General features: G+C 39.9%; 1 protein-coding gene across 12 annotated transcripts in view; it reads right to left on the minus strand.

Annotated features, from left to right (window-relative positions):
• LOC110295865 (contactin-4) overlaps window positions 1-26,785 on the minus strand; it is a 1,019,336-nt gene that overhangs the window by 134,238 nt on the left and 858,313 nt on the right. For all 12 annotated transcript variants that reach the window (XM_029478665.2, XM_029478667.2, XM_085840201.1 and 9 more), the window contains one exon: window positions 18,597-18,747. In XM_029478665.2, coding sequence (XP_029334525.1) covers window positions 18,597-18,747 — 151 coding nt within the window. The remainder of the gene's footprint in view (window positions 1-18,596; window positions 18,748-26,785) is intronic.

Consider the following 26,785-nt stretch of genomic DNA (forward strand, 5'->3'; position numbering starts at 1 on the left):
AGTTGTGCCAGCACCATTTGTTGAAAATGCTGTCTTTCTTCCACTGGATGTTTTTAGCTCCCTTGTCAAAGATCAAGTGACCGTAGGTGTGTGGGTTCATTTCTGGGTCTTCAATTCTATTCCATTGGTCTATTTGTCTGTCACTATACCAGTACCATGCAGTTTTTATCACAATTGCTCTGTAGTAATCTGGAGGTTCCTCAGAAAATTGGACATAGTACTACCGGAGGATCCAGCAATACCTCTCCTGGGCATATATCCAGAAGATGTCCCAACCGGTAAAAAGGACACATGCTCCACTATGTTCATAGCAGCCCTATTTATAATAGCCAGAAGCTGGAAAGAACCCAGATGTCCCTCAACAGAGGAATGGATACAGAAATTATGGTACATTTACACAATGGAGTACTACTCAGCTATTAAAAAGAATGAATTTATGAAATTCCTAGCCAAATGGATGTACCTGGAGGGCATCATCTTGAGTGAGGTAAAACAATCACAAAAGAACTCACACAATATGTATTCACTGATAAGTAGATATTAGCCCAAAACTTAGGATACCCAAGATATAAGATACAATTTGCTAAACGCATGAAACTCAAGAGGAATGAAGACCAAAGTGTGGACACTGTGCCCCTTCTTAGAATTGGGAACAAAACACCCAGGGAAGGAGTTACAGAGACAAAGTTCGTAGCTGTGATGAAAGGATGGACCATTTAGAGACTGCCGTATCCAGGGATCCATCCCATAATCAGCTTCTAAACGCTGACACCATTGCATACACTAGCAAGATTTTGCTGAAAGGACCCAAATAAAAAAATAAATAAATAAAATAAATATATAATAAATATATATAAATATATAATAAAATAAATAAATAAAAAAAAAATCTTGTGAGAGGATGCCGGGGCCTAGCAAACACAGGAGTGGATTCTCACAGTCAGTTTTGGATGTATCACAGGGCTCCCAATGGAGAAGCTAGAGAAAGTACCCAAGGAGCTAAAGGGATCTGCAACCCTATAGTTGGAACAACATGATGTACTAACCAGTACCCCGGAGCTCTTGTCTCTAGCTGCATATGTATGGAAAGATGGCCTAGTTGGCCATCACTGGAAAGAGAGGCCCATTGGACTTGCAAACTTTATATGCCCCAATGTAGGGGAATGCCAGGGCCAAAAGAATGGGAATGGGTGGGTAGGGAAATGGGGGGCGCTTTGGGGGACTTTTGGGATAGCATTGGAAATGTAATTGAGGAAAATATGTAATAAAAATATTAAAAATTAAAAAAAAGAAAGCTGGAACCATTAAAAAAGCTAAAATAAACTTTTTTTCTCTTTCTTTTAACTTGACTTCCCCAGGTATTTGAGTTTTTAAAAACATTTTGGAAGGAAGTTGTGTGTGTGTGTGTGTGTGTGTGCGTGCATGCATGCACGTGTTTATGTAAATATACATACCAAAATAAGGCAGTCAAATTCCCTGGAGCTAAAGTTACAGATAGTTGTGAGGGGATACTAAGTATCAAATACTGGTCTTCTGCAAGCACTCTTAGCTTCCAAGCAATTTCTCCTACCCTGCCTCAGGTATTTTGATACAATAATGAAAACTCAAGGAACACAGGGTCCCTGAGCTCATGCTTACCACCTTTGCAAGCTCACATACTCCATCATCATAGGATATTTTCCTTAAACACTTCAGTCCCCTCCAATAAGTCTTTTTCATCTTTTAAAAAAACATAGATCCTGATTAGAGCTGCTTAATATCCAACTACTAAAGCATTGCCTTCAATGAAACTCTTTACTTCAAGGTTAATATTAGCTTTGTCGTCGTCGTCGTCCTCCTCCTCCTCCTTCTCTTCCTCCTCCTCCTTCTCTTCCTCCTCCTCCTTCTCTTCCTCCTCCTCCTTCTCTTCCTCCTCCACCCACAGACTTATTTTGTGATCTTCAATTTTTATGGCCATAACGTGATGCCTGATCACTACCTATTCATTTTCTTCAGATCTTCAGAGCATACCTATTTTCTTGTTCTTCTCTTAGGTTTTTTGGTAAATCTGTTTGTTTTTCTCTGTCATGGCTTTCTTATTTCAAATGAGTCTGGCTAGAACCTTTATGTGTAGCATTCTCAATGCACCTTATTCACTTACACCACTTCAAAGGTGGTTTGGAAAGCCACATTTCTGCTCCTGTTCTTTCCACTCTGGCATTGGCAAGCTTGAGCAGCATATACTCCAAGAGTAGTGGGACATTTGTAATTGCTTACCAATCTCTTGTTTTGGGAGGAAAGTGCCTTTGAAATATGCCAATTCTCGCAGTGCCAATAACGCTAGTGGATCTAATTTCAAGTTACTCAAGGGACTGATCACTGGACATAAAGCTGGGAAGAAAGGTGCAGAGTCAGCTCTTGTGAGCCTGGGTGAGCAGATTCTAGCTCACTATTACATAATCAGATTTTTCAAACCCAAAAGACTCAAACAATACCACTCCCTAGCCAAACCAGTTAGTATGGGGTTTCCAGAGATTATGAATAGGCATAAAGAAATCTTTCTTTCTCTTCCTTCCTTCCTTCCTTCCTTCCTTCCTTCCTTCCTTCCTTCCTTCCTTCCTTCCTTCCTCCCTCCCTCCCTCCCTCCCTCTTTCCTTCCCTTCCCTTCCCCTTCCCCTTCCCCTTCCCCTTCCCCTTCCCCTTCCCCTTCCCCTTCCCCTTCCCCTCCCCTTCCCCTTCCCCTCCCCTCCCCTCCCCTCCCCTCCCCTCCCCTCCCCTCCCCTCCCCTCTCCTTCCTTCCTTCGTTCCTTCCTTCCTTCCTTCCTTCCTTCCTTCCTTCCTTCCTTCTGTCCTTCCTTCTGTCCTTCCTTCCTTCCTTTCTCCCCCCCAGTCTTCTACCTCTCCTCCTCCCACTCTTCCTCCTCCTTCTTCATGTTTAAGCATCAGCCCCACTCTTGACACATACATAGCAGTTTGCATAAGAGATCTACTTTAGAGAGACTATTACATCCCATCAAATAATTCCCTCTCAGAGCTATGCTTTAGCCTTGCTGAGTTATTATACATGACAAGAGGCATGGAACATTAAATAATTTATGCTAATATTACCATTTATTTGTTTTCTTTAAAAATTTAAAACTCTCATTCTATGATATAATTATATTGTTTCACACAGGAAGGCAGTTGAATTACAAAATATTTCTTATGCTTCAGAGATTAGTAGGTGGGATTGTGTATAATCAAACACACACACACACACACACAAATTCTGCTTAATAGAGTCTTTTAGCCACCACCTGGAATTCTCATCAGGCAACCTAATTCTGCTATATGAGCCCTCTAGGTACCATATGCTGTAACTGTATAGAGAGCCAAGAGTTACCCTAATGACTTCATTTGGCAAAGGCAACTTAGAAACACCACGATGGATATTTACTAGAAGGATCATAATTAACTATGGCATATATGTTATTGAAATATGAAGGCGAAACTATAAAACAGAAAAGTCAGGGCCCAAAACACTGTGTGATCTCAGGTGTTCAATATTTACATAAGCCATCAAGCAGATTTGTCTTTCCTGAGGTGGCAAAGTCAGGAGGAACTCCAGTTATGGCCTTGCTTCGGAACTGAATAGGAATACCAGTTACATCACTCTGGTTCTAATTGCTCTTAATTATACGCCACTTGGTTTGGATATTTTCATGATCACTTAAACCCATTTGACGATAGCAAGCTATTTCATCTGAACAAAAGCACTGCTGAGATAATTCAAAGATTTCATTTACCTCTCTTCTCTAAGGGGTTTAGCTGGTTCTGACCCAGCCTTGAAATCAAGCCATTACCCATGTTCCCTGCAACTCTCTGCAACTATAAAGCCTATGGATACAAAGGCTGCCAATTCATTACTGAAAATTTGAGGTGATTAAAAGTCAAGGCTGCTGGTGCCACTCATACTATTGATATTAAAAGCACTATCAATTTCCCACTGTTCTAAAAGGGAGGTAAAAAAATTGCTTTATTTTTTCTAGTGATTTTTTTTTTTTTTGTCTTATGACTAGATTCCAGATGCTTTGTGCAGTACAGAGGAACATAATGATTCTATCTTCTAGCAGTACTTCTGAATTCATGGACCTTGTGATACATGAGACATGGGTTCAATTCCCAGTTCTCGCACTGACAAGCCCTACGAGCTTCCAGTACATAAATGCACTGTCAGGCCCTGGTTAGAGTTAGCAACAGCACTGACCTCATAACTAGTTTATAAGGTTCAAAGTGATCTCATACAATATTTAGCAAAGGTCATAGTAGAGATTTTTAAAAATGTAATAATGAATTGGGAAGGTTTGAAAATGTTCATTTTTTTTTTAAATTGAGATTTATATAATGCCACAAGGCAACCAAGGAATACATCACTAGAGCCAAAGAATGAAGTTTCCTGAATCCCCAAGGTTCCTGATGCTTAAGATTTATTCATGAATGCAACAGTGACAGAGGGTGATCAAAGTCTCATTTCAGCTTAATGGCTGGAGATTCCCCAGGGCTTCCTGCAACCAAGCTGACACTCCATGTTTCTGTCACTACTATTTTGTATCCATCAACATTATTTCATAATGTCAATAATCTCTCCGGAAACTCATGGCATCTTCTTATTGAGGATGATTCTATTTCTCCCATCTAAACTCTGCAGACACTGACTCTGCCCCACCCTCATTTCTTGTACTCATGTGACTTGCTAATGTCTGTCATCCAATGCCGCATGTTTGTGAGCACCAATATGCACACACACCCTCTCTGCTGTCTGCTTCTTTATAAGGATCACTTGCTTTGACAGCAGCTTGTACTCAGATTCTGTAGGGAGCTACTATTGGCAGGTCCTGCCTGCCAGAGATGGTCTCTTCACTGAGTGTTCCCTAAGCACCATTGTTTGAGATGTTTGGACTCTATTATGTTAATTTGTGCTTTGTTGGTGGTTTCTAAATTGCTTCATGGGTGTATTGTTGCAATAACAGTGTTTTATAAAGCCCTAGGAAGCAAGTCTCATGATTTCTCTCTTTTCTCTCCCGAGCTGGATATTTTATGAACATAAAATTAAAAGAAAGCCACTATGTAAACCAGCTGGGGTGACTACAAGTTCCTGACAAGGGGTGCATTTCTAGCTTTTCTTTGCTTTGCTGCAATGTAGAATTGGTCAGAGATGTGGGGAACATGGCCAGGTTTCTGTTTGCCCTGCTGCTCTGCCACTTTCTGCCCCATCCCCCACCCCGTGCCTTCATGTTTAAAGGCCCCACCCTTGATCTAATTTCTCCAAGGGGTTCACGTCATTCCAAAAGAAGCTTCCTTGGCAAAAGTCAAGAGCTCTTGCTCTAGAGAGCCAAGGGAAATAATTCAAGGCTCCAACCAAATTTCCTTGCCCTTCACTTTGCATTTGATGGTCCCAATGGAAGAGACAATTTAATCAAAAGTGTAAGCACAGGAAACCCAAATAAAGTCAAAATAAAAAAGAAACTCAGCCATGGGGAGGGGCATGCGGCCCTGAGGATGCTTTCCTGTGCTCTGTCTGTCAGACAGATGGACTTTGGGAAACTTTCTCCTGTAAAGGACCAGACAGCCAGCGTTTCAGGCGCTGGGAGCTGAGTTTCTGTTGTAATCAGTCAACTTTGTCCTTCTGGTGTGAAAATTGCCATGGACGCTTAAGTAATGAATGTGCATAGTTGCCTTTGATAACATGTCATGTGTAGACACAGAAGTTTAACACCGATGCAACTGTTGGGTGCCACAGAATGCTGTTTTCCTTCAGATTCATTTCCCAGGGTTCAGACATGAGCAGAGGGTGGTGCCCAGCTTGTGGACTCTATTTTCTGTCTGGGAAAGAGCATATTATGAGGAGATAGCCTGTGTAAAGAATTTTTGCCTGGACAAAACAACTGTTTGAGAAAACAAAAGAAAACCAGTGTGAGTGAAGAGATAGTAGTGAGAGTGCGTGAGGTGGGAGAGATGCTCTCGGACAGTGGTCCCCAACCTCCCTAGTGCTTCGACCCTTTAGTACAGTTCCTCATGTTGTGGTGATCCCCAACCATAAAGTTATTTTGTTGCTACTTTATAACTGTAATTTTGCTACTGTTATGAATTGTAGTGTAAATATCTGATGTGCAGGATAGTTAATATGTGACCCTAAAGGGGTTGTGACCCACAGGTTGAGAAATGCTGATCTAGACATGGGATACCCTGAGGATATGGGGGGAACTTAAACAGGCTCACCTACAAAACACAAAATATCCACAGTCTTCTGGGTCCATCTCAGGATTTGTGAAAAAATTAGGATTTGGACACACACACAGACACACACACACACTCACACCTACACATATGTACCCATGTGATGTACACTCATATATAGTGCATGAATGTACCCATACACACACATGAATATGTGTGTATATATATCATGTGTGTAGTGTATGTATATGTTTGCATGCATATGTGAATGTGTAAATGTATAAGACATGTATATGTTGTATATGTATGGACATATGAATGTATATGTGCATATGGTATGTATATGATGCATGTGTATGTATATGATGTATATGTGAATGTATATGTGGATGTTCGTGCTATACACTGGTAGAGAAGCCATAGGAAGATATCAGATGGCATGCTCTATTATTGTTTGCTTTGTTATTTTGAGATAGGGTCGCTCGTTGAACATATATCAAGAGAGGTGGCTAATAAACCATAGTAACTCCCCTTCCTTTGCTTCCAAGAGGAATGGAGGTCACAGGCATGTGACCAAGTCCAGCTTTATATCTAAGTGCTGGCTCAGGCCATTGTATATCAAGCACTCTTACCAGCTAAGCCACCTCCTCAGCCTGAGACTTTGTATATCTCTGTTAGTGTTGGTACAGATAACAGTATTAATATTCAGAGCTATACTTGGGAAGTACACCTGGGTCTTTGCTGACAAGATGGAGAAATTCTGCCCCTAGGAAGCCTGGTGATTTCCTGGTTGGATGCACAGTAAGTCATAACACACTCTCTGAATACTGCTGCCAAATTCAAATGACTAAAGATAGGATGCTCCTTAAAGGAAGTGTAGAGAGGCATAGCAGTACCTTCCTGAACTCTGTCTGGTCCTCAGTGAAATATAAGCTCATGTTTTTCACACTGTGTTTTTTGTTTGCTTTTGTTTTTGTTGTGTGTTGTGTTTTTTTTTTTTGTTTGTTTTTTATACCAGGTTCAAAAATACCTCAGCCTTATTTCCAGTAAAAAGATTCTATTTCCTTTCAAATAAAATATGTTTTTAAACACTGCTCCTTATAGTTAAATATTCCATCCCTACCTTCATCAATTCCCTCCAAGAAGCAAATGCTTTTGTCTGGCTGTTTTAGTGGTTAATTTTTCTGATTGCTGTAATGGATCACCCGACAGAAACAACCTAAGGAAGTGAGCTATTTATCTTAGCCTGTGGTTTCCTTCTATCAGGGCAGGGAAGGCATAGCAGGACTCATATCTGCATCAATGGTTAACATGAAGGTAGGGCTCCATACATATTAGTGGCTCAAGGGCCAGAGAACTCAGTCCAGAAGCAGAGCTAAAGTTTACCCTCCCCTAGTAACCCACTGCCATCCTTCCAAGCCTCAAAATAGAAAGATGCCATAATCTCCCCAAACAGTGCCATCAGGTGGCAGCCCAGTATTTAAACACGGTGTGGGGAGATACTATATTCTAATTGTAGGAGCTGGTTTGCTCCTTACTAATGAAGATACTGAGTACCTACAGCATTCTAGGCACAATACAAGGGGCTACCTGTGTCCTGTAAGACCATGTCATTACATGTCTCTTCTCAACCTTTGTAGCCTGTGAGAAGAAATGAATACCAGCTCATCACATCTATAAACAAAGTTTCTACAAAAACAGGATGAATAGTCTTTGCCCTTTAAATGACTGCAGACATTTTTTTAGTCTCTCATTTTATGTCATCCACAGAACCCTGATTTCAATGACATTATGTCTATCATATTAAATATTTGTTGAACAGAGGGGGAATGAGAGACGTGACAGGCATTTATTAAAATGAATTAATCAGAAGTCTGATGTGGGATGCTTCAGCGTTTAGAAAACCCTGGGTGAGGGTTTGTCCCAGTGAAAGCTGCTAAGAGGTTTAACAGTTTTAAGGTTAATACACAGATTGAAAATGAGGAAAGGGGCAGAGGGCTCTCTCTGGCTAGCAAAGAGAACATTCATGTAGGAAACACTGCAAAGGACATTTTTAAAATAAAACAAGGATTGCTTTTAGGTTGAGAGCCTGATTTTACAGTTCCCCCAATGAGTACCATATATATGTTTAAGACCTAGCCAATACTCAGCAGGTTGAGACAAACAAGGGGTCAGACCCATCTCAGGTGGTCACTGTCTTAGTGTGGTCAGTAAGTATATTCACTCCTGACCATGATATTACATGTTGTACTACATTAAGGTAGAGAAGACTGCTGTGTTAAATTTATGGGGCCATCCAAAGGACTACCCATGAACAAATGTGTCATAAGAAATATTTATAAGAAATCTCTATCTTTTCACAACTGCACAGAGGTGCTAAAGACCAGAAGTGTCCAAGCCTCTCATCTGTAGCTCCATGTCTGGCAAGCTGAGGTAACAGGTGAATGTTCCAGAACTAGATTTGCAAGAAGCAGGATAAGGTTTATTTCCACAACTGTGCATGCAAAATTAAAGTGATATAGTACCGTCAATAAGCAGGGCAACAGATTCCATGAAGAGCCACGGTGCTTGCTGTTGCTTTGATGTTGTTTTGCCTCCAAGGCAGGATTTCCATTATTATGGAGATGAACTGCCTCTAATTATTGCAATAACATAATTGTTCCCTAGGGCAGAATCCCTAATAACAGAACAGTGTAGCTCTGCAGCAACTGTACGAGCTATCCTGAGGGCAGGTTTCTCATTAGGAGCACATATATAGACATTCTGCCTCCAGAAGAGAAACGGATCCCCGCAAGCAATAAGCTTCCCCTCCCACAATCGGCCTTCTGGGTAAATATCTGCCATCACATTTGGCATCTTCAGACCTGGGTTTCACACCTTGCATACAGGTGGAGTTCCACAGCCCTGTGCTGGGATTCCCTTCCACATTTTACATGAATTTCAACTCTCTTAAATGCCTTGGGGAAGGCAGGCAAATTGAGGTCATGATCTGATTTCACCTTGGAGGCAGATGTCAGTGTCTCCAAAAAGACACGCGAACATGATTTTATTCCTACTTGGGTAGAGTGTTTTAACAGATTGCTAGCCTTCAGAGGGTATGCTGTATAGTGCAGGCAAACCCAAATATGTGTTTCATTCCAAGAAGCTATAGTGAAAATTCTTTTTTTTTTTTTTTTTTCTGAGATGGGGTTTCTCTGTGTAGCCCTGGCTGCCCTGGAACTCATTTTGTAGACCAGGCTGGCCTCGAACTCAGATATTTGCCTGCCTCTGCCTCCAAGTGCTGGGATTAAAGGTGTGCGCCACCACGCCTAGCCTGTGAAAATTCTAAATGCTTAACATGGTTTTCCTGTCTGTCTTCAAAACTGGTCCATAGTGACCTAAACATGTTCTGTCCAAAGTGGCAGTAGGCTGCTAAATCAGACATCTCTTTGAGTAATTTGGTCGAATCTCTTTATTTTTATTTATTGATTTTTAGGAGAGATAATTCAATTTATTACTCTTAACTTGACCCTATCTTTCCCATATCTGGCCACACCCTCCCCCTTAACAGTTGGGCCTCTGGAAGGTAAAGGGATCAACTATAAAGTTTGGGGGGAAAGCAAGGTTGCTTGCCTCTCAAACATGGAAATATGAAGGGCTGCGTGGGAAATGAGAAACCCCTTTGGCAGTGGCCAAATGTCAGTACATAGGTTCATGGGCTCAGTCATAGTCTGCAGAGAGTCATAGTAAGCCACTGATCGTGTGAGATCACCAGACACCATTCAATATACACAGGGGCTCCAGAAGTTTGAACAGGCTCCATACAGTTAGGCACCTGATGCTCTTTCGCTTTCAAGAGCACAGGCTCAGGCAGCTTCAATTTTCGACCAGGAAATGGCCAGGAAGCAACCACTGAGTACCAGGCAGGGGTCTATATGAAAGTGTGACAGATTGGAAAGGCCTGATGAACATATAGCAGCCCTCCCAAATGATATGGGAAGGTATGAGAGAAGGTCATACAGATATAAGGAGGACTCACCTGTGCTAACTTGGAGACAGAAGAAAGGGGTCACAAATTATGGATTGGAGGAGTCCTGAGAAGCCAAAAATGTATTGTCCCCTAAAATCTCAAAAGGAATAGAACCCACAAGGGTGAGTTCTAGCCTAGTAAGGCCCATTTTAGAATGTTGATGATTTCAACAATCATATGTTAGATTGGTGTTGCTTAAACCAAGAACCCATTCCAAGCTGTATACTATGTGTGACCCTAGTGCCCCTGGAAGCCAGAAGAGAGCATCAGATCCCCTGGACCTGGAGTTATGGATGGCTATAAATCACCATGTAGATTCTGGCAACTGAATCTGGGTTCTCTGCCTAAGAAGTATGTACTTCTAACTACAGAGTCATCTCTCCAGGCCCCATTTTTTAAAATATTCACTATTTTAGCAAATATATCATCATTCATCTGCTGTTTAATTATGGATCCTTGGGGCCATGTTTTGTTTTGTTTTTCTCTTGCTTTCTCAACCCTTCAACTTAATGTATCAATAAAGGTCTTAAATTCTAGCTCATATATCTGTCTCCTCTCTTTATTCAAAGGACACTGATACCATTCAGCCACTCACGATTTCCATCCCAGACTGCTGGTGTCTTTGGCCTTCCTGAACTCACTGCCTTCTTTCACTCTGGTTTTTGCTGCTGGTTGCTGATGAAACAATCTTTCTATAGCATGTACACGGCTGGGCATAACTCCACATTAAAATCCTTCAATTCCATCGAGGGTGTTCAGGTCCAAGTCTAAGTTCCTCAGACATAAACTTGAAATCTCTACAATCTATTGCCGTCTTTCATTTTTCAGTGTTTCTTTTAAACACTTAATATATCAACTTTATAACCTAGTCCTCAGAGTTACTGAAAAAAAAATCATGTGATCTTGCTTGTGGACCCTGGTCATGGACTACGAGCATCTTGAGGACTGGCTTTATATATCTTTCCCTTCTATTCTCAGTGCCAAGCAGTAGGTTTAGCACATAGCAAATGCCTGAGGAATGCTTTATCATTGACCGAGAATGGATAAGCAGAGCATGTATGCTGCTGTCCAGAACCAGACCTGTGATATTTAGGCTATAGTTTTGAGACTCTCTTCTATGCTATTCATTGGCCTACCTATACCTAGTTATCATCTATTAATTTTACATAGTGTATCACTTGTCTATGAGAAAGTGAGGAGGGTATAGAATGTTCAAATGTGATTATGACCAAGTCTTTATGTATACATTGTTAACTAGAGTAACATTGTTAGCTCCTCCCCACAGTTGCCTGGCAATAACTCACTATTAAATGACTCACTATTAAAGGGGCTGCTTGCCCCTCTGCTCTCTCTTGCCTTCTTGCTCTCAGTCTGTTCTCTCATCCTGTCCTGTCCTCCTCTCTCCCTATTCTCTCCCCTCCAGGTGCTCATAACCAGCCTCTACTCCTCTGAGCTCTCTCTGTTCCTTTCTCTGTCTCTACTACCCTCTCAACTCCCCTCCCCATGTGCTGAATAAACTCTATTCTATACTATACCATGTGGCTGGTCCCTCAGGGGGAAGGGATGCCTCAGCATGAGCCCACAGAGGCACACCCTTTCCCCATGCCTGACTGCACATCCACCAAAACATATTCCTTCTCTATTTTTATAAAACACAACAAACATTCCATTCATTTCTTTCCCAGCATCAGTAGGAAGTAAACTATTTCTTCTAGGTGAACTTTTCAGACTTCCATACTTACCTTTTAAACAATAGGTTATTTTTGAAAGTAACTATTTACAGGAAGCAATTTTCTAAGATGACTTATGGACTCCCCTGTTTTACTAATCTAAGTTCACTAAACAATTTTTTTTTCCCTCTTGGAGAGGTCAGTGAGGAATAATTACTATTGTTCTCTGTATTGATGAATAAAGGGCTTCTTTTCCTCATGAATGCTGCCTTTAATTCAGGGTGATATACTTTGAAGAAGACATTCAAAGAAATGACCAACATGATGCAGGGCAGGGGGTGACAAACTGTCGTATGAAGAACATCAGAAAGAAATGGGATATTCAAGCTTGGAGAAGATCTAGAAGAAACAGTGAGAGTAGATTTCCAGTAAGTACACAAGGAGACAAGGGGAGAGAAGTAAAAAGGGATTAGATTTTGTTAATATAGCTTCAGAAAGCAGAACCAAAAGTGAGCGGATGGCACTGGGAATATCATTTGTTGTCTAGCTGGGTCTCCATCATTAGAAGTATCTGGGAACTGATGAAGGATAAATCTCGTGTGGATCCTTGTTCTGGATGAGAGATGGGATCTGTAGGGATTGTAGGAGGCATTTGGCAACGGTGTCTACCCATTCTGATTTCTCAGGTTTTGCAGTCACAGCTAGATTTATTTAGTACACCTTGTACATCACTCTCAGTCTATGTCAGTGGTGCTCAACCTCTGGGTTGTGACCTCCTTGACAAACCACTTTGGCAGTAGCAAAATTAGATTTATGAAGGAGCAACAAAAGTAATTTTATAGTTGGGGGTCACCACAGCATGAGGAACTGTATTAAAGGGTCACAGCATTAGGAAGGTTGAGAATCATTGGTCTAAGTGGTTGAAGTGGGCTTTTCTCCATATGCTTTCGAATATATTCACCTGACCCATATCCCCCCAATCGGCCCAAAAGCTAATCGGATACTCCTTGAGTACACGTGATTCAGAGAAGAACTTGCACCAAGGCAGGCTTAGTTGTGACCCAGTGAATCTATTCTGGAATGTCTGTGATCAGTTGGGATATAGGGCAAACTTACAGCTAATGGTGACCCTCATACTACCAATAGAAAACAGTTTATTGGAGAATAGAACCAAGGTAAATAGTGACACAAACAAGCATGACAGACAGAGTTCTGATGGTTTATCATGAGCTATGCTTAGAGTCACAGGCTACACATCATGTTCTCAAGTAGGCAGCCAGAAAATTCACTTTCGTACTTAACCTGGTTTGAGATTAGTCTACCTTAAAATCATAAAGGTCCATCCCAACGGATATAATGGTTATCCTTGTATTTAAAATTCTAGGAGTTTAGGTTATTAATGGTTCTGCTACTTCTGCATATTGATGTTTTTGTTACAGCATAAAACCAATCTTACTTGCCTCAAGGGCCTTCTGTTGAAAAACTAAAAGTAAACAAAATAATCAACTTTCTTCAGTTAGTAAGCTTAATTGCTCAATTCATCCAAATGATTGGGACTATTTCCATGGTGACGAGCGGTCCCTCCTGAGGACTGAAATAGTGAGGCTGTTCTAAACATCTGATATCACTAACACTAATAGCTTGGGGAACGTTTAAGAAAATAGGAATCGTTCCATGGACGTATGGATGTGGGGTCTACCCTGGAGCAAAGCTAAACAATTATTTTACTTTTTCAACTTTAATTTGGGTGGTTGGGTTAATTTAAGTAAAGCAAAGTTAATATGTTTTAAATTCATAAACAAATAGAAATAATAATTTTATAACTATACATTTAAAGCAATTAACTTACTGATGTTAAACCAGTAATTCTGAGGATCTAGCCACTGAACTACCACAGCCACTATCATCTGACTTGTGTTTGCTTCATGCTTGTCCTTATGCTTTTATGGCAAACTCATTAACAGACAGCTAAGCAGTTGAAGCTGGAATTAACTAGCAATTGATAAGCATGATCTGACCAAATCTTTAAAAAATAAAATTGGATTTAGGACGAACATTAAGAAAATAAGATGATAGGTAATGAAGTTTTGTCTTAATGTAGTTACACCAGTGCTTTGTAATTAAGGGATTAATAATTTGTATTCAAAGGTTAAAAACTCACTATTTGATTGTGAAGAGTCTAGTCTCAATAGAGGATTAAGGCTAATAAGGCAGTATGTTAGAAATTATTACTTAATACTAATTACCCTTTATATTAGTCCACTATCTCAATCTTCTCCTAAAATATGGATTATAATTTTTTTGTTTACAAATAACACTTATGATTGATTTTGTTCATTTGGCCACTTAATTATCTTCCATCTCTATCAGAAAAAAAAAAGAGAAAAATAGCATTTATTTTTGCCAATGAGGAAACAATAGTTAAGTTTGCTTGATGTCTAGCTCTTTAAACTGTATGACGTATTCAACAGGGCAAGTATTTTACTTGGAGGTTAAAAGCCAATTGGTCATGCAACCAACTTGCTGTATAGATTCATGGGACTCATTAGTTATGATTGTATTAACATGTTAGGAAGAAGTGGTCTTTTGTTTCTAAGAATCAGAATTTCAAAAAAAAAAAAAAAAGGGGGGTGGGGAGAAAGAAAGAAAAAGTAATCTAGGTGTCTCTTGTCTCCTGAAAATTGAAATGGTCTAACAACCCGACTTTCATCTTCATGTGGCTATGGGGCAAGGATGTTTCCTTTATGTTCCACTTGGCTGGATTTGAGAGCATCTACATGACCAAATCCATTCTACTTGATACCAGTGAAGAGAATGTCGCAGAGACATGAGAACAGAGCTCCCATATGGAGATGATGTGCTAATATTGATGCTTTGGGACCAGCCTGGTGACACTGGAGGTGGAGGTGATAAATAACAAGAACTAAGTAACAGCAGGGAGTATCTTCAGCTGAAATACATTTTCTGTGTTTAAGGAATGTGGAAGCATCCTTGATGTCTATTAATGAAACCAACCGAACTTGAACAGAGAAAACTTTGTAGTAAGTATAGTGGTGGAAATCATATATCCAATGTATTTATCCTAGAGAAACTGGCACAATAATATACTATTTTCTAAGAGAAAATTAAATCAGTTATGAGTAAGTAGTTAAGCTCTAATGGTACTAAGCTTTAGTGGTACTAAGCTACCATGAATGCCATCTAAAATAGTGAGATGGCACGTATAAATAGAAGTGCATGGTTGCTTCTTTTCTTGTGGGTGTATAGCAAGATCATATTTTTCTTTAAGGTGGCACTGGCTTATTTGGATGAGTGTAGTATCAGTAAACACAAAGTTTCTTCATTTCCGGCCTGAAACACTAAAAGGCCATGCATTTGACCCTTTTTATTATGCAGCAGTAAAGCTACAGAAAGAGCCAGGCTTCTGAGGTATACTTGTAGGAAAGCAGAGCCACCAACAGATCTTTGCTGATATGTATTGTGCTTTTATTTAGATCACCATGGCTTCTTATACTAGCATAGTGTACTCTCTAGATTTGTCCTCAATAATTTCTCTGACTTTATTCATTCATGGTTTTGATGTGTATTTAAATCTCATTTTATAAAGCATTTTATTTATGTATATTTTATTTTATTTCTCTGTCTCCCGCTGTCTCTGTCTCTCTCTGTCTCTCTGTCTTTGTCTCTGTCTCTTTCTCTCTCTCTCTCTGTGGGTGTGTGTTACCTGTGTATGTGTGGGTGGAGATATGGAGGCCCAAAAGGGGCATCAGATCCTCTGAAGCTAGAGTTGAGGCTGTGTGCCACCAGACATGGATGCTGAGTGTGGACCTGAGGCACTCTGCAAGAGCCTTCTTTAGCACCATATCATTCTCTTAATGTTATATCCTTAAACAATCTTAATTTTTATTAATTGCCTTATTTATTTACATTCCAAATGTTGCCCCCTTCCTGGTCCCCCTCCACGAGTTCTTCAGCCCATTTCCCCTCCCTTTTGCTTCTGAGAGGGTACTCCTGTACCTACCCACCCAATTCCACCTCTTCCCATTAGCATCTTCCTTCCCTGGGGCATCTAATTGCTACAGGACTAAGCACATCCATTCCCACTGAGGTAAGACAATACACAGTGGGGGCCACAGATCAGCCCATGTTTGGTATTTGATTGGTAGCTTAGTCTCTGGGAGTTCTGAGGGATCCTGGTTAGTTGATACTGTTGTTCTTCCTATGGGGTTGCAATCCCCTTCAGTTCCTTCAGCTCTTCCCCTAACTCTTCCATAGGGGTCCCCCACCTCTGTCCAATGATTGTAAACCTTAAAAAAGGCAGCTTTATTCTAAGCAATGCACATGGTGTATACTCATTATAATTCAATTATATTTAAAAATATGTGACTATTATATGTAATCTCACACAGCACATTTTGAGAGACACTAAGGTAGAATGGATTGCTCCCTGTGTTTCAGTAAGAAACCCTGTTTTCTACTACTGTCATATTGCTAAATGGACACAATATACCCGTCAAAGTGCCTTCCAAGTATTTGTCTTATTGTCCATAGACCAGCAGTGCAGTCATGTGTGGTAAGAGAAGCTTCTTTTTGCCATAATTGGTGCTTTCTGTTTGGATTCGTACTGATGTAAGCACTAAGAACAAGTTACCGCTGAATGCTCAGACCTCAGTGGGTCATCTATATCATCTCTTTTAAAGTTAAGAAAGCATAAAAGAAGAGGGGGCAGAAAATCCAAAGTGTGCAATAACGTAGGTACTGTCTTGTAGGTAAGATACAGCCACTGTACTGATATTATATTATGGAAAGAGGTGGGCCCCGTGAGGCTCCACTCCTTTAGGAGTTATGGGCTGTTCATGGTTGCTGGGGGGAGAAGGAGACATTTTCTTCAGTGGTGTAGTCACTGGTCCATGCTCCTATAAGGAACCCTAACTGAACTCATTGGATCACTGAAAAGCAAAAATCAAGATATAAAATCAGAAGGGAGATTATATGGGGAGAGAAAGGGAACCTACGACAGTGGAGGAAGACAAGAGAAGGTAAGGGGTGAATACAATTAAAATAAATAATATGCATACACAAAAATGTCACAATAAAATCTATTATACGTAATTAATAGATGCTTATAACAATAAAAGCTATTTGCTTTCAATTTAGAGATTTGCCTTAAAATTTGAGTGTCATTCAGTATTCACTGGCTTGCTTCCTTAATGTATCAGGAATCAGAAATGTCTATTGTGAAGCTAATATATGTGTGGATATATATCACTTAGAAACCATACTGTTTGTTTATAAAACTATTAAAGTGAACAACATCATCAGTGCAGTGATCTAATTTGTATATGCAAATGTGAAGGTGTACAGGTGTAAAGGGTAGATACACACATTTTTAAATGCTTCCTTATTGGATCTATGAATACTTGCCCTTTAACATCAATTAAAATCATTATGTATACATCTGGTAAATCCTGTCTTATGGGTGACAAACAGAGGCTCATGCATAATTACCCTTTTCCAACAGATCGAATATATTACAGAAAGGAGTAGAGGATATTTTATAGGGGTGACAGCTAAGACAAGGTCTTGGAGGTGTGTGTTACTTGGTAAGCTCTGATGTCAAACTCCAAGTAACCCATACAAATTTGCATCCTTTAAACAATATGCTTTCTGAATGCAATTCATGTATTATAGGAAGCAGGGGCAACTAATTTAGATATTACAACAAATCTGGTGCCATAAAGAGATACGAATGAAATAATGACAAATCACACAAAACCATAGGCTAGAGGCCACTTACATAACAGCAGGAGGCACAACAGATGTTGCCAAATACTTGAAGAGTTGTCATGGTTTGGTACTACACTGACTTGACTAAGCCAAGGAATTACAATGGGTAGGTGTACACAGAAAAAGTTTAGGCTTAAAGTATATATTTAGCTGCTTACCTGCAGCTCATGAAATCTCTGTGTGCTTGGAAGGCTTTCTAGTACCCTGATATAAAGAAGAGACACATGCTCTCTTGCTTTTCTCTTGTTCTTGTTCCCCCCTTCCCATTCCCTTCCCCACCTCTCTTGTGCTCATGGCCAGCCTCAATTTCCCTTCTCTTCTCTCTCTTCTTCTTCTTTCTTCTCTTCTTCTCTTCTTCTCTTCTTCTCGTCTTCTCTTCTTCTCTTCTTCTCTTCTTCTCTTCTTCTCTTCTTCTCTTCTTCTCTTCTTCTCTTCTTCTCTTCTTCTCTTCTTCTCTTCTCTTCTTCTCTTCTTCTCTTCATCTCTTCATCTCTTCTTCCCCTCCCCTCCCCTCCCCTCCCCTCCCCTCCCCTCCCCTCCCCTCCCCTCCCCTCCCCTCCCCTCCCCTCCCCTCCCCTCCCCTCCCCTCCCCTCCCCTCCCCTCCCCTCCCCTCCCCTCCTCTTCACTTTTCCCTTCTATCTCTCCCTTTGCCTTTCTCTGCCTCTATTACCCTCTTAATTCACTCCTCATGCTATGAATAAACTCTATTCTATATGAAGAAGAATATGAAGAAGGAGGAGGAGGAGGAAGATGAGGACGAGTAAGGGGAAGAGGAGGAAGGGGAAGAGGAAGAGGAGGAGAAAGAGGAGGAGAAACATGGAGGTCAGAGTTACCATTGTCTTATATACCTTCTGGATTTGATTATTTGCTGAGGTATTACAGAAAGATAATTTATCACAAGTTAATAAAATAATTAAAATATTCAACACAGTACCTTTCATTTTCTCTTAATATTTCTCTTCCCTTTCTCCAGGTGTAGACAGGTCTTGGAGATGCTTTTGGCTTGCACTCAATAACAACTTCACCTCCCACTTTGACAAGTGTTACTCTTTTTAAGAGTGTTCTGGAAAAATCTGGACTTTCGGCTAGAGAAAATATAGAAAAATAACAAATTATGATGGAAGGAAGAAGCAACTCGGCTTTTTTTCTTTCTGTGATAGTTACTTAGTATAGATCATCAGAGACAGGAGCTACATTTGTTTTTCTGATGGAAACCATGCAGCACTGTACATTTGGATGGGTTATTAAAATTTAATTCATGATTTATATATGATAAAGTGCAACTTCTCTACAGATATATAACTTGATGGATTTTGTATCCTCCAACATGAAGATCAAGATAGAAACATTCTTAGCCCCCTGTGGAGGATTCTCTTAAAATATTTATTACACCTTCAAATGGACAAAACTTTAAAAATTTAAGAGAAGCAATAGGGAAAGAAACAAAACAAAAAAGCCGCATTTGGCAAGTTTCCTGATTATGTATGCTAACATGGCTCCCTTATCTGACAGTTACTGGTTTGGTCTATAACACAGCATTCTCCCTCCATCTCTTTCTCCCTCCCTCCCACCCTTGTTATCTCCTTCCCTTCCTCCCTCTCTTGCTTCCCCACTTTGTCTTTCTCTGTCTCTCCTTCTGTCTCTCTATCACTGTCTGACTCTCTGTCTCTGTCGCCATCTCTCTTAATCTCTCTGTCTCTCTCTGCCTCTGTCTGTCTGTCTGCCTGTCTGTCTGTCTCTGTCTGTCTCTGTCTGTGTCTCTGTCTCTATCTCTGTGTCTCTGTCTGTCTCTCTGTCTCTATCTCTGTGTCTCTGTCTGTCTCTCTCTGTCTGTGTCTCTGTCTCTATCTCTGTGTCTCTGTCTGTCTGTCTGTCTCTGTCTGTCTCTGTCTGTGTCTCTGTCTCTATCTCTGTGTCTCTGTCTGTGTCTCTGTCTCTATCTCTGTGTCTCTGTCTGTCTCTCTCTGTCTGTGTCTCTGTCTCTATCTCTGTGTCTCTGTCTGTCTGTCTGTCTGTCTGTCTGTCTCTCTCTGCTTCTCTGTATCCATAAAAGAATCCTTTTATCATTTCCTTTTGTGAGTCTCTCTTTACAAAGAAAGGTTCTGTTCAACATTTGTCACCAGCACCCAATACAATGCTTGTCCTATTTAGAAGAAGTCACTGGCATTTGGTATAGAAATTTAGAAAATTGTGTTACACACTCAGTTCTATTGCTCTAAGGAATCTACTCACATGGATATATTGTGCTGTGCTGACATATTAATAAAACCAAATAATTACTAGTTTTTTTAAAAAACAAAACACATCATCTTTAACCTCATATAAACAAGCAAGCAAGCAAGCAAAGGAAGAAATCAATTAATTAATAAAACCTTTCTGAAAGATCTCTGTTTTCTTCTGAGTTTAGTTGTTTATGGAGGAGGAAGTTTTGAATAACCAGATGAACCATTCTTCTTTTTAATTTGTGCCTTGATTAAAATTTCTGATTCCTTGTGAATTAACTTCATAGAATGAAGCTTTCAGTTCATGGTGAAGACCACATTTAAATCCAAACTATAAATGACTTAAGTAAAGACTGAAAGTGAGTATGTATACACATATGGGGTGCATATCCACAGATTATTTAAAAAATATATTTTTTATTTGATTTCTTCTTCTTATTATTATTATTTTTATTAGGTATTTTCTTCATTTACATTTCCAATGCTATCCCAAAAGTCCCCCATACCCTTCCCCCCAAATCCGCTACCCACCCACTCCCACTTCTTGGCCCTGGCGCTCCCCTGTACTGAGGCATATAAAGTTTGCAAGACCAATGGGCCTCTCTTTTCGCTGATGGCCGACTAGAGACACGTGCTCTGGGGGTACTGGTTAGTTCATATTGTTGTTCCACCTATAGGATTACAGACCCCTTCAGCTCCTTGGATACTTTCTCTAGCTCCTCCATTGGGGGTCCTGTGATCCATCCAATGGCTGACTGTGAGCATCTACTTCTGTGTTTGCTAGGCCCCAGCATAGCCTCACAAGAGACAGCTATATCTGGGTCCTTTCAGCAAAATCTTGCTAGTGTATGCAATGGTGACAGTGTTTGGAGGCTGATTATGGGATGGATTCCCGGGTATGGCAGTCTCTAGATGGTCCATTCTTTTGTCTCAGCTCCAAACTTTGTCTCTGTAACTCCTTCCATGGGTGTTTTGTTCCCAGTTCTAAGAAGGGGCAAAGTGTCCACATTTTGGTCTTCATTCTTCTTGAGTTTCATGTGTTTTGCAAATTGTATCTTATATCTTAGGTATCCTAAGTTTTGGGCTAATATCCACTTATCAGTGAATACATATCGTGTGAGTTCTTTTGTGATTGTGTTACCTCACTCAGGATGATGCCCTCCAGGTCTATCCATTTGCCTAGGAATTTCATAAATTCTTTCTTTTTAACAGCTGAGTAGTACTCCATTGTGTAAATGTACCACATTTTCTGTATCCATTCCTCTATTGAGAGGCATCTGGGTTCTTTCCAGCTTCTGGCTATTATAAATAAGGCTGCTATGAACATAGTAGAGCACGTGTCCTTCTTACGGGTTGGACCACATGTACATATATGAACCACATGCATTTGGTGACAATAGAGGGCAGAAGAAGGTGTCAGATTTCCCAGAACTGTAGTTACAGATGGTGGATGGTAAGTCATGCATGTGCTGGTAGACAAACCTGAGTCCTCTGAGAGGGCAGCAAGTGTTCCCCATTGCTGAGCCACCTCTCCTCTCCCTATAGCCCCATTTCTTGAACAGATTCAAACCACAACTAGTGATTTTTTTTTTTAAATGAAGGACTGAATTGAACGTGGGGCTTCTAGCACTCTCCCACAGGGCTGTGTCTACAGCGTTCTTATAATGTTTTTAATTTTGAGATAAGTTGAACTAAGTTTCTCAGACTTGCTCTGCAGCAGCTGTAAACCAGGAATACCTTGAACTTGTAAGCCCTTTTCTCTCAGTCTCCTCCAAAGAGGGGATAATAGGCCTTCACCACAAAGCTTAGCTATAACTAGTGACTTTAAAAATTCAAACCAAGCTATAGTCGAAATAAATTGACTTTATGAAGGGCTTCCATGTTAGAACTATTTGTCAGAATTGCCTAGGTACAAATGAAGTTGAGAAGGCTACCGTGTAATGGGTGCTATCATGCACACACCAAGTTGCTATCACATGCCAATCTGAAATGAAATGAAATGAGCTGCTGACAACTTGTGCTCTCTGTGTGTACTTTGAATTCATACCAATCTATAATTCAAGGAATATCTTGTTAGTGGTCAACAAAGTTGGCAAGTCAAGTACAAGTCCTGCTGTTTATAATGAAAAGTGTATGTTGGAATATTGTACTACAAATAATGTATTACCAGTATGGTCTACAAAGTTACATCATAAAAGTAAAAGGACTAATGGAATAGATCATTAGGGCAGACCTACTAAACACTTAGGGAATAAGATACTAACAAAAATATCTTAGGAAATACTAAGACTAAAATTTAATGCTATAATTAATATATGTCAAATACATATAAATTAAATATATGAAGCTAAAAAATTTCATTTCACATTCTCTCTCTCTCTCTCTCTCTCTCTCTCTCTCTCTCTCTCTCTCTCTCTCTCTCTCTCTGTGTGTGTGTATGTAAACATAACTAGGTGGAAGAAACGAAGTTAAGTTCAAATTGCAGAAAAGCTAAGCACTACTTACTAGTGAGGTATGAGACATAAACTGCATTCACAGACTATGAACGTGGTTGCCTACTATCACCTTATTCCACAGTAGCCTATTGGTGTAGTTGCTTCAATAGTAAATCCATGAACATGTCAGGCAATGATTCTTAGCCTTCCTAATGCTGCAGCTCTTTAATACAGTTGTGGTGACCCCTAACCATAAGATTATTTCTTTGCTACTTCCTAACAGTAGTTTTGCTGCTGTTATAAATAGTAATCTAAATGTCTAGAAAACAGGATACCTGATGTTTAATTACCTGTGAAAGGGTCATTTGACCCCTACAGGGGTCACAGTCCACAGGTTGAGAAGTCTGATATGAAGCATTGGTGCTATGTTGATATCTTTTACTTAGCAATTGCACATAAGCTATGCTCTGTCATGGGAAAATGTTTTGGCAGAACAGACTCCTTCTCAAATTAGGTAAACATCCAAACTGACACAAAAACATAAAAATAAAATCAAGTCTTCTAGAGATCTTTTAAAGGGAAAATTTGAAATAATGTTACAAACCCTTTCTCATAAAAAAAAATCTCTTCTTACCACTCTATCTTTCTACACACATGCATTTATCACTCTAGGCAGATATTTTCATCTGTTCAGGAGGAATTCTGCCTCTGCATTCAAAATGAGTTTATATAAATCAAACTGTGTACCACACATGGGTGTATTTGTCAAAAAAACTATATATTGCTTTTACAGAATTTGAAATTGCAGGGTATCAGACACATAGAAAGCAGAAAACAGGATTGGCTTAAGAGGCAGTGGTAATATTCCAGTTACAGACAGATTGCCTTTTGGATATCTTAAGATGAGACTGGCTTGAACATCTTTCACTCATAAAAATAAAATTACACACCAAATACTTTCCTGTTGTCTAGTCCATTTGCTTCTGGTGTTATCTAACCCTGCAAATGTATCAGTTGTCACCATAAGCCATAGTAATTTCTAGGGCAGGACTAATAGATGCTCTATCACATTCTGAACACTGGATAGATTTCTTAACATTCTGTAATTTCAGGATGGCTTTGTACACTTGAGATGCAGTTTAGCTTATAGAGGAGTGCTTTTCCTAATTGTACCCTATAATTACTCTGATTTACCTAAACACTGGCTTGGAGGAAAAGAAAATGGGTCCTTTTGGTCCACTCACAGATTGGTAGTTCTACCAGATGATATTGGTAGAAGCCACAGGAGGGCAGTATGAAGACACAATCTTTGCTCATACTAACCACTTAGTGCCCAAAGAGCTAAAATCTCAGTTGTTCTCCAAGCTTTGGAATGATAAAACCAACAGATAAATTACCCACACAAGTCTGGGAGCAGCCAATAGATTCTTGCAGGGGTTCATTTGTTGAACCCAGTAGACCTGGAGGCCAGTATTTCTCATGTGAGTTACTAGAGGGCAGCAATCCCTCAGTTCAGAGATTCAACATACAGCAGCCTTCTTTCACATGGTAGGTGAAACTTTTAGCTATTTACCAATGGTCTGCTTTATCCTAAACTTACATTATCTATGAAGAGCTGTGGAAATCCATCTATGTAATTCACAACTATTTATATTTAGTTAATTAGATGGCTCTTGGTCACAAATCCAGGTATCTTAAGTTTACCATCAGAATCCTGGAAAACAGAACATCTCTCTGTGCCTGAGTTACTGTCATTCCTCAAGAGCAATAATAAGATGAGAATCCTGTAACTGGATATGTAGTGGAAATAGCATTTGGGAAATCTAAGAGTACAATGTTTTACTACATTAGTGAAGACAAAAGGATAATTCTGCATGTGTGTTCTGTCACAGCTGGCCTGTAGAAACATCACTGGGAACATTGCCAGTGGAGACTATTAATGCTGGTGCTTTTGGAAGTTTCTAATTTCATATTATTTTAACCTTTATCTATTATCTTTAGGCATTACCTCACCGTTCTATAAAAATAACCAGAGCAAATGCATTAATTCTAATCTTTCACTGAGGAGGTAATGGCAATAACAGACCACACAAACCTCAAGGTTCTCCTAGCTTGCTGGCTAAGAGGAGAGAGTGGGAGTGTGGGAGTGTTTCTTTCTGGGTTTATAATATGGCCTCCCTGATTAGGAAGATATACCCAAAGAGATACTTAACACAGTGGGGAAGGAGAAGATTTTCTTTTTTTCCTTATCAGCATGATGTCTTGTTTCCAATATTTCTGATGCCTATATTCTATCTCTTTAACTTTGGGCTGATTCACACATAACATCTTTGTTTCCTAAGACACTAACAACTCCTGCTCCTTTGGGTGAGATATTTTAAAGCTGAAGAAAACACAGTATTTACAGTCACAAAGTTATTTGGTGGAGCAAGAAGAATTATACATGTACAAAAGTATTAGTGGTGGTTAAGTGTTAGGTTTAGAATCACTTGGGAGATGGGCCTCTAGCTATGCCTCTGTGGGGTTATTCTGCTTATTTAATTGATATGGGAAGAACAATCTTTATAGGTGGGAGCAGTCCATGGGCAAGGCTGTATAAACCACAGAAAGTAAGCTAAGCACCAGCATGCATGCATTCATTTATTACTCTCTGATTCTTGACTGTAGATACAGTATGACCACTTGTCTCACACTCTTGCCTCAGCAACTTCACTGCAGTGATGGACAGCAACCCACAGTGATGGACAGCTACCTGCAGCAGCTGAGAATGAACCCTTCTCCCCTAAGTTGCTTGTGTCAGTATATTTTAAAGCAGCTGGACAAGAAGCTGGAGCAGCACTTTACGTGGTACTTTTACATGGTACTTGTTCCAGAGTAAGAAGCTCATACTCCCCTCACCCCACTACTATTTCCAATACAGTAACAACTTTTACCAAAGGCATTGGAAGACTTGCATTCAAGAACATTTCTTAAAATCAGAGATCTACATCTTTGTTTAAAGCAAGCAAGCAAACAAACAAACCTATACCCTACTTTACTTGGAGGTAGAGTTGCTCACAGAGAGTTACAAGAACATAGAAAACTTCATTCTGTCCATCACTACACTTCTCCAATTGACTGAGTGGCAGGCAACAGAGAAGAGAGCAGAGGAAGGAGGCGGATCATTAGGTCTACACCAGTCTCATATAGATTTACATATATACTATGGAGATCAAGATAAAGAAATGGCTGCAAAACCATCCTTTTCCTCTGCAGTCCTATTTGACCTCTTGACTACTGTACCCTGAATCCCTAGGAACAACCAATTTCTTGGTGTGCTTTCCCATATTGAGACTATTTTAAACATGGAGAGAATCACACAGTATCCAGCCTTCTGGTATCTCTTTTCCATTTTTCCAATAAACTACATAGTGGGCACCCAAACAGTATCTCTGTATCACTGAGTGGTAAACCCTAGCATGGATATGAAATATCACTTTAATGTAGGCATTACAGGGTTATTGGTGACTGCCACATAGCTTTTCTGCAGAGACACCATTTCAAGATCTCTCAGTGATTTCTCTGCCAACAGGATGAATCAGGCATAGTATTTTTCATTTTTATGAAAGGTTTGAAGATCCAAAGACAAATTAAGTAAATAGTAAGAAAGGATTTCTTCTTTCAGGGAAAACACTTTTGACTCTGCTTTAGAACAGTCTTGCTAATACATTCATTAACACAGTACTTTAAATCATTCTTATGTAATTCTTTAGTAGGGTTTAAACCATTAAGCTCTTCTTAACCTCCTTTGACCATCTACATAAAGATGAAAAGAGATTGTGCATTTTAAAATGGGCAATTGCATTGACCTTCTTGTATCTGCTCAACTGCTATTTCATTGCACCTAGCAATATGTCCTTAACTCTTATAAAAACCCATAGCAAGAAACATATATTGCTACAATGTCATATGTTATTATAAGTAACTTTATTTTGTGAGAGAGAGATTTCCTGAAAGAATAGAACCTCTCAAGAGGGACAATATGGATTATAAAACTCAATATGGATTATAAAACTGATAGGTTTTACTTTTAATTCTTATTAGACCATTACTTGTTTGTTTGTTTTTAAAGAGAGGGCCTCATAATTGCCATCTGTTCCTGAACTTACAATGTAGTTGAAAATGACCTTGAAACTCTACAGAGGTGTATATTCGTGGCCAGCCATTGGACTGAGTGTGGGAGCCCCAATACAGGAGTCAGAGAAATGACTAAAAGAGTTTAAGTGGTTTGCAACCCCATAGGAAGAGCAATAGCAACCAGCCAGACCCTCCCCCCCACCAGAACTCTCAGGGACAAAGTAGTACACATGGCTCCACCTGCATATGTAGCAGAGGATGGCCTTATCATGCATCAATGGGAGAAGAGTTCCTTGGTCCTATGAAGGCTCAATAGATGTAGGGATTGTAGGGAAATTGAGTGTGAGGAG

This window comes from Mus caroli, unplaced genomic scaffold (genome assembly GCF_978045245.1).
Source record: "Mus caroli unplaced genomic scaffold, Mus_caroli_1 scaffold_7, whole genome shotgun sequence".
Taxonomy (NCBI): Eukaryota; Metazoa; Chordata; class Mammalia; order Rodentia; family Muridae; genus Mus; species Mus caroli.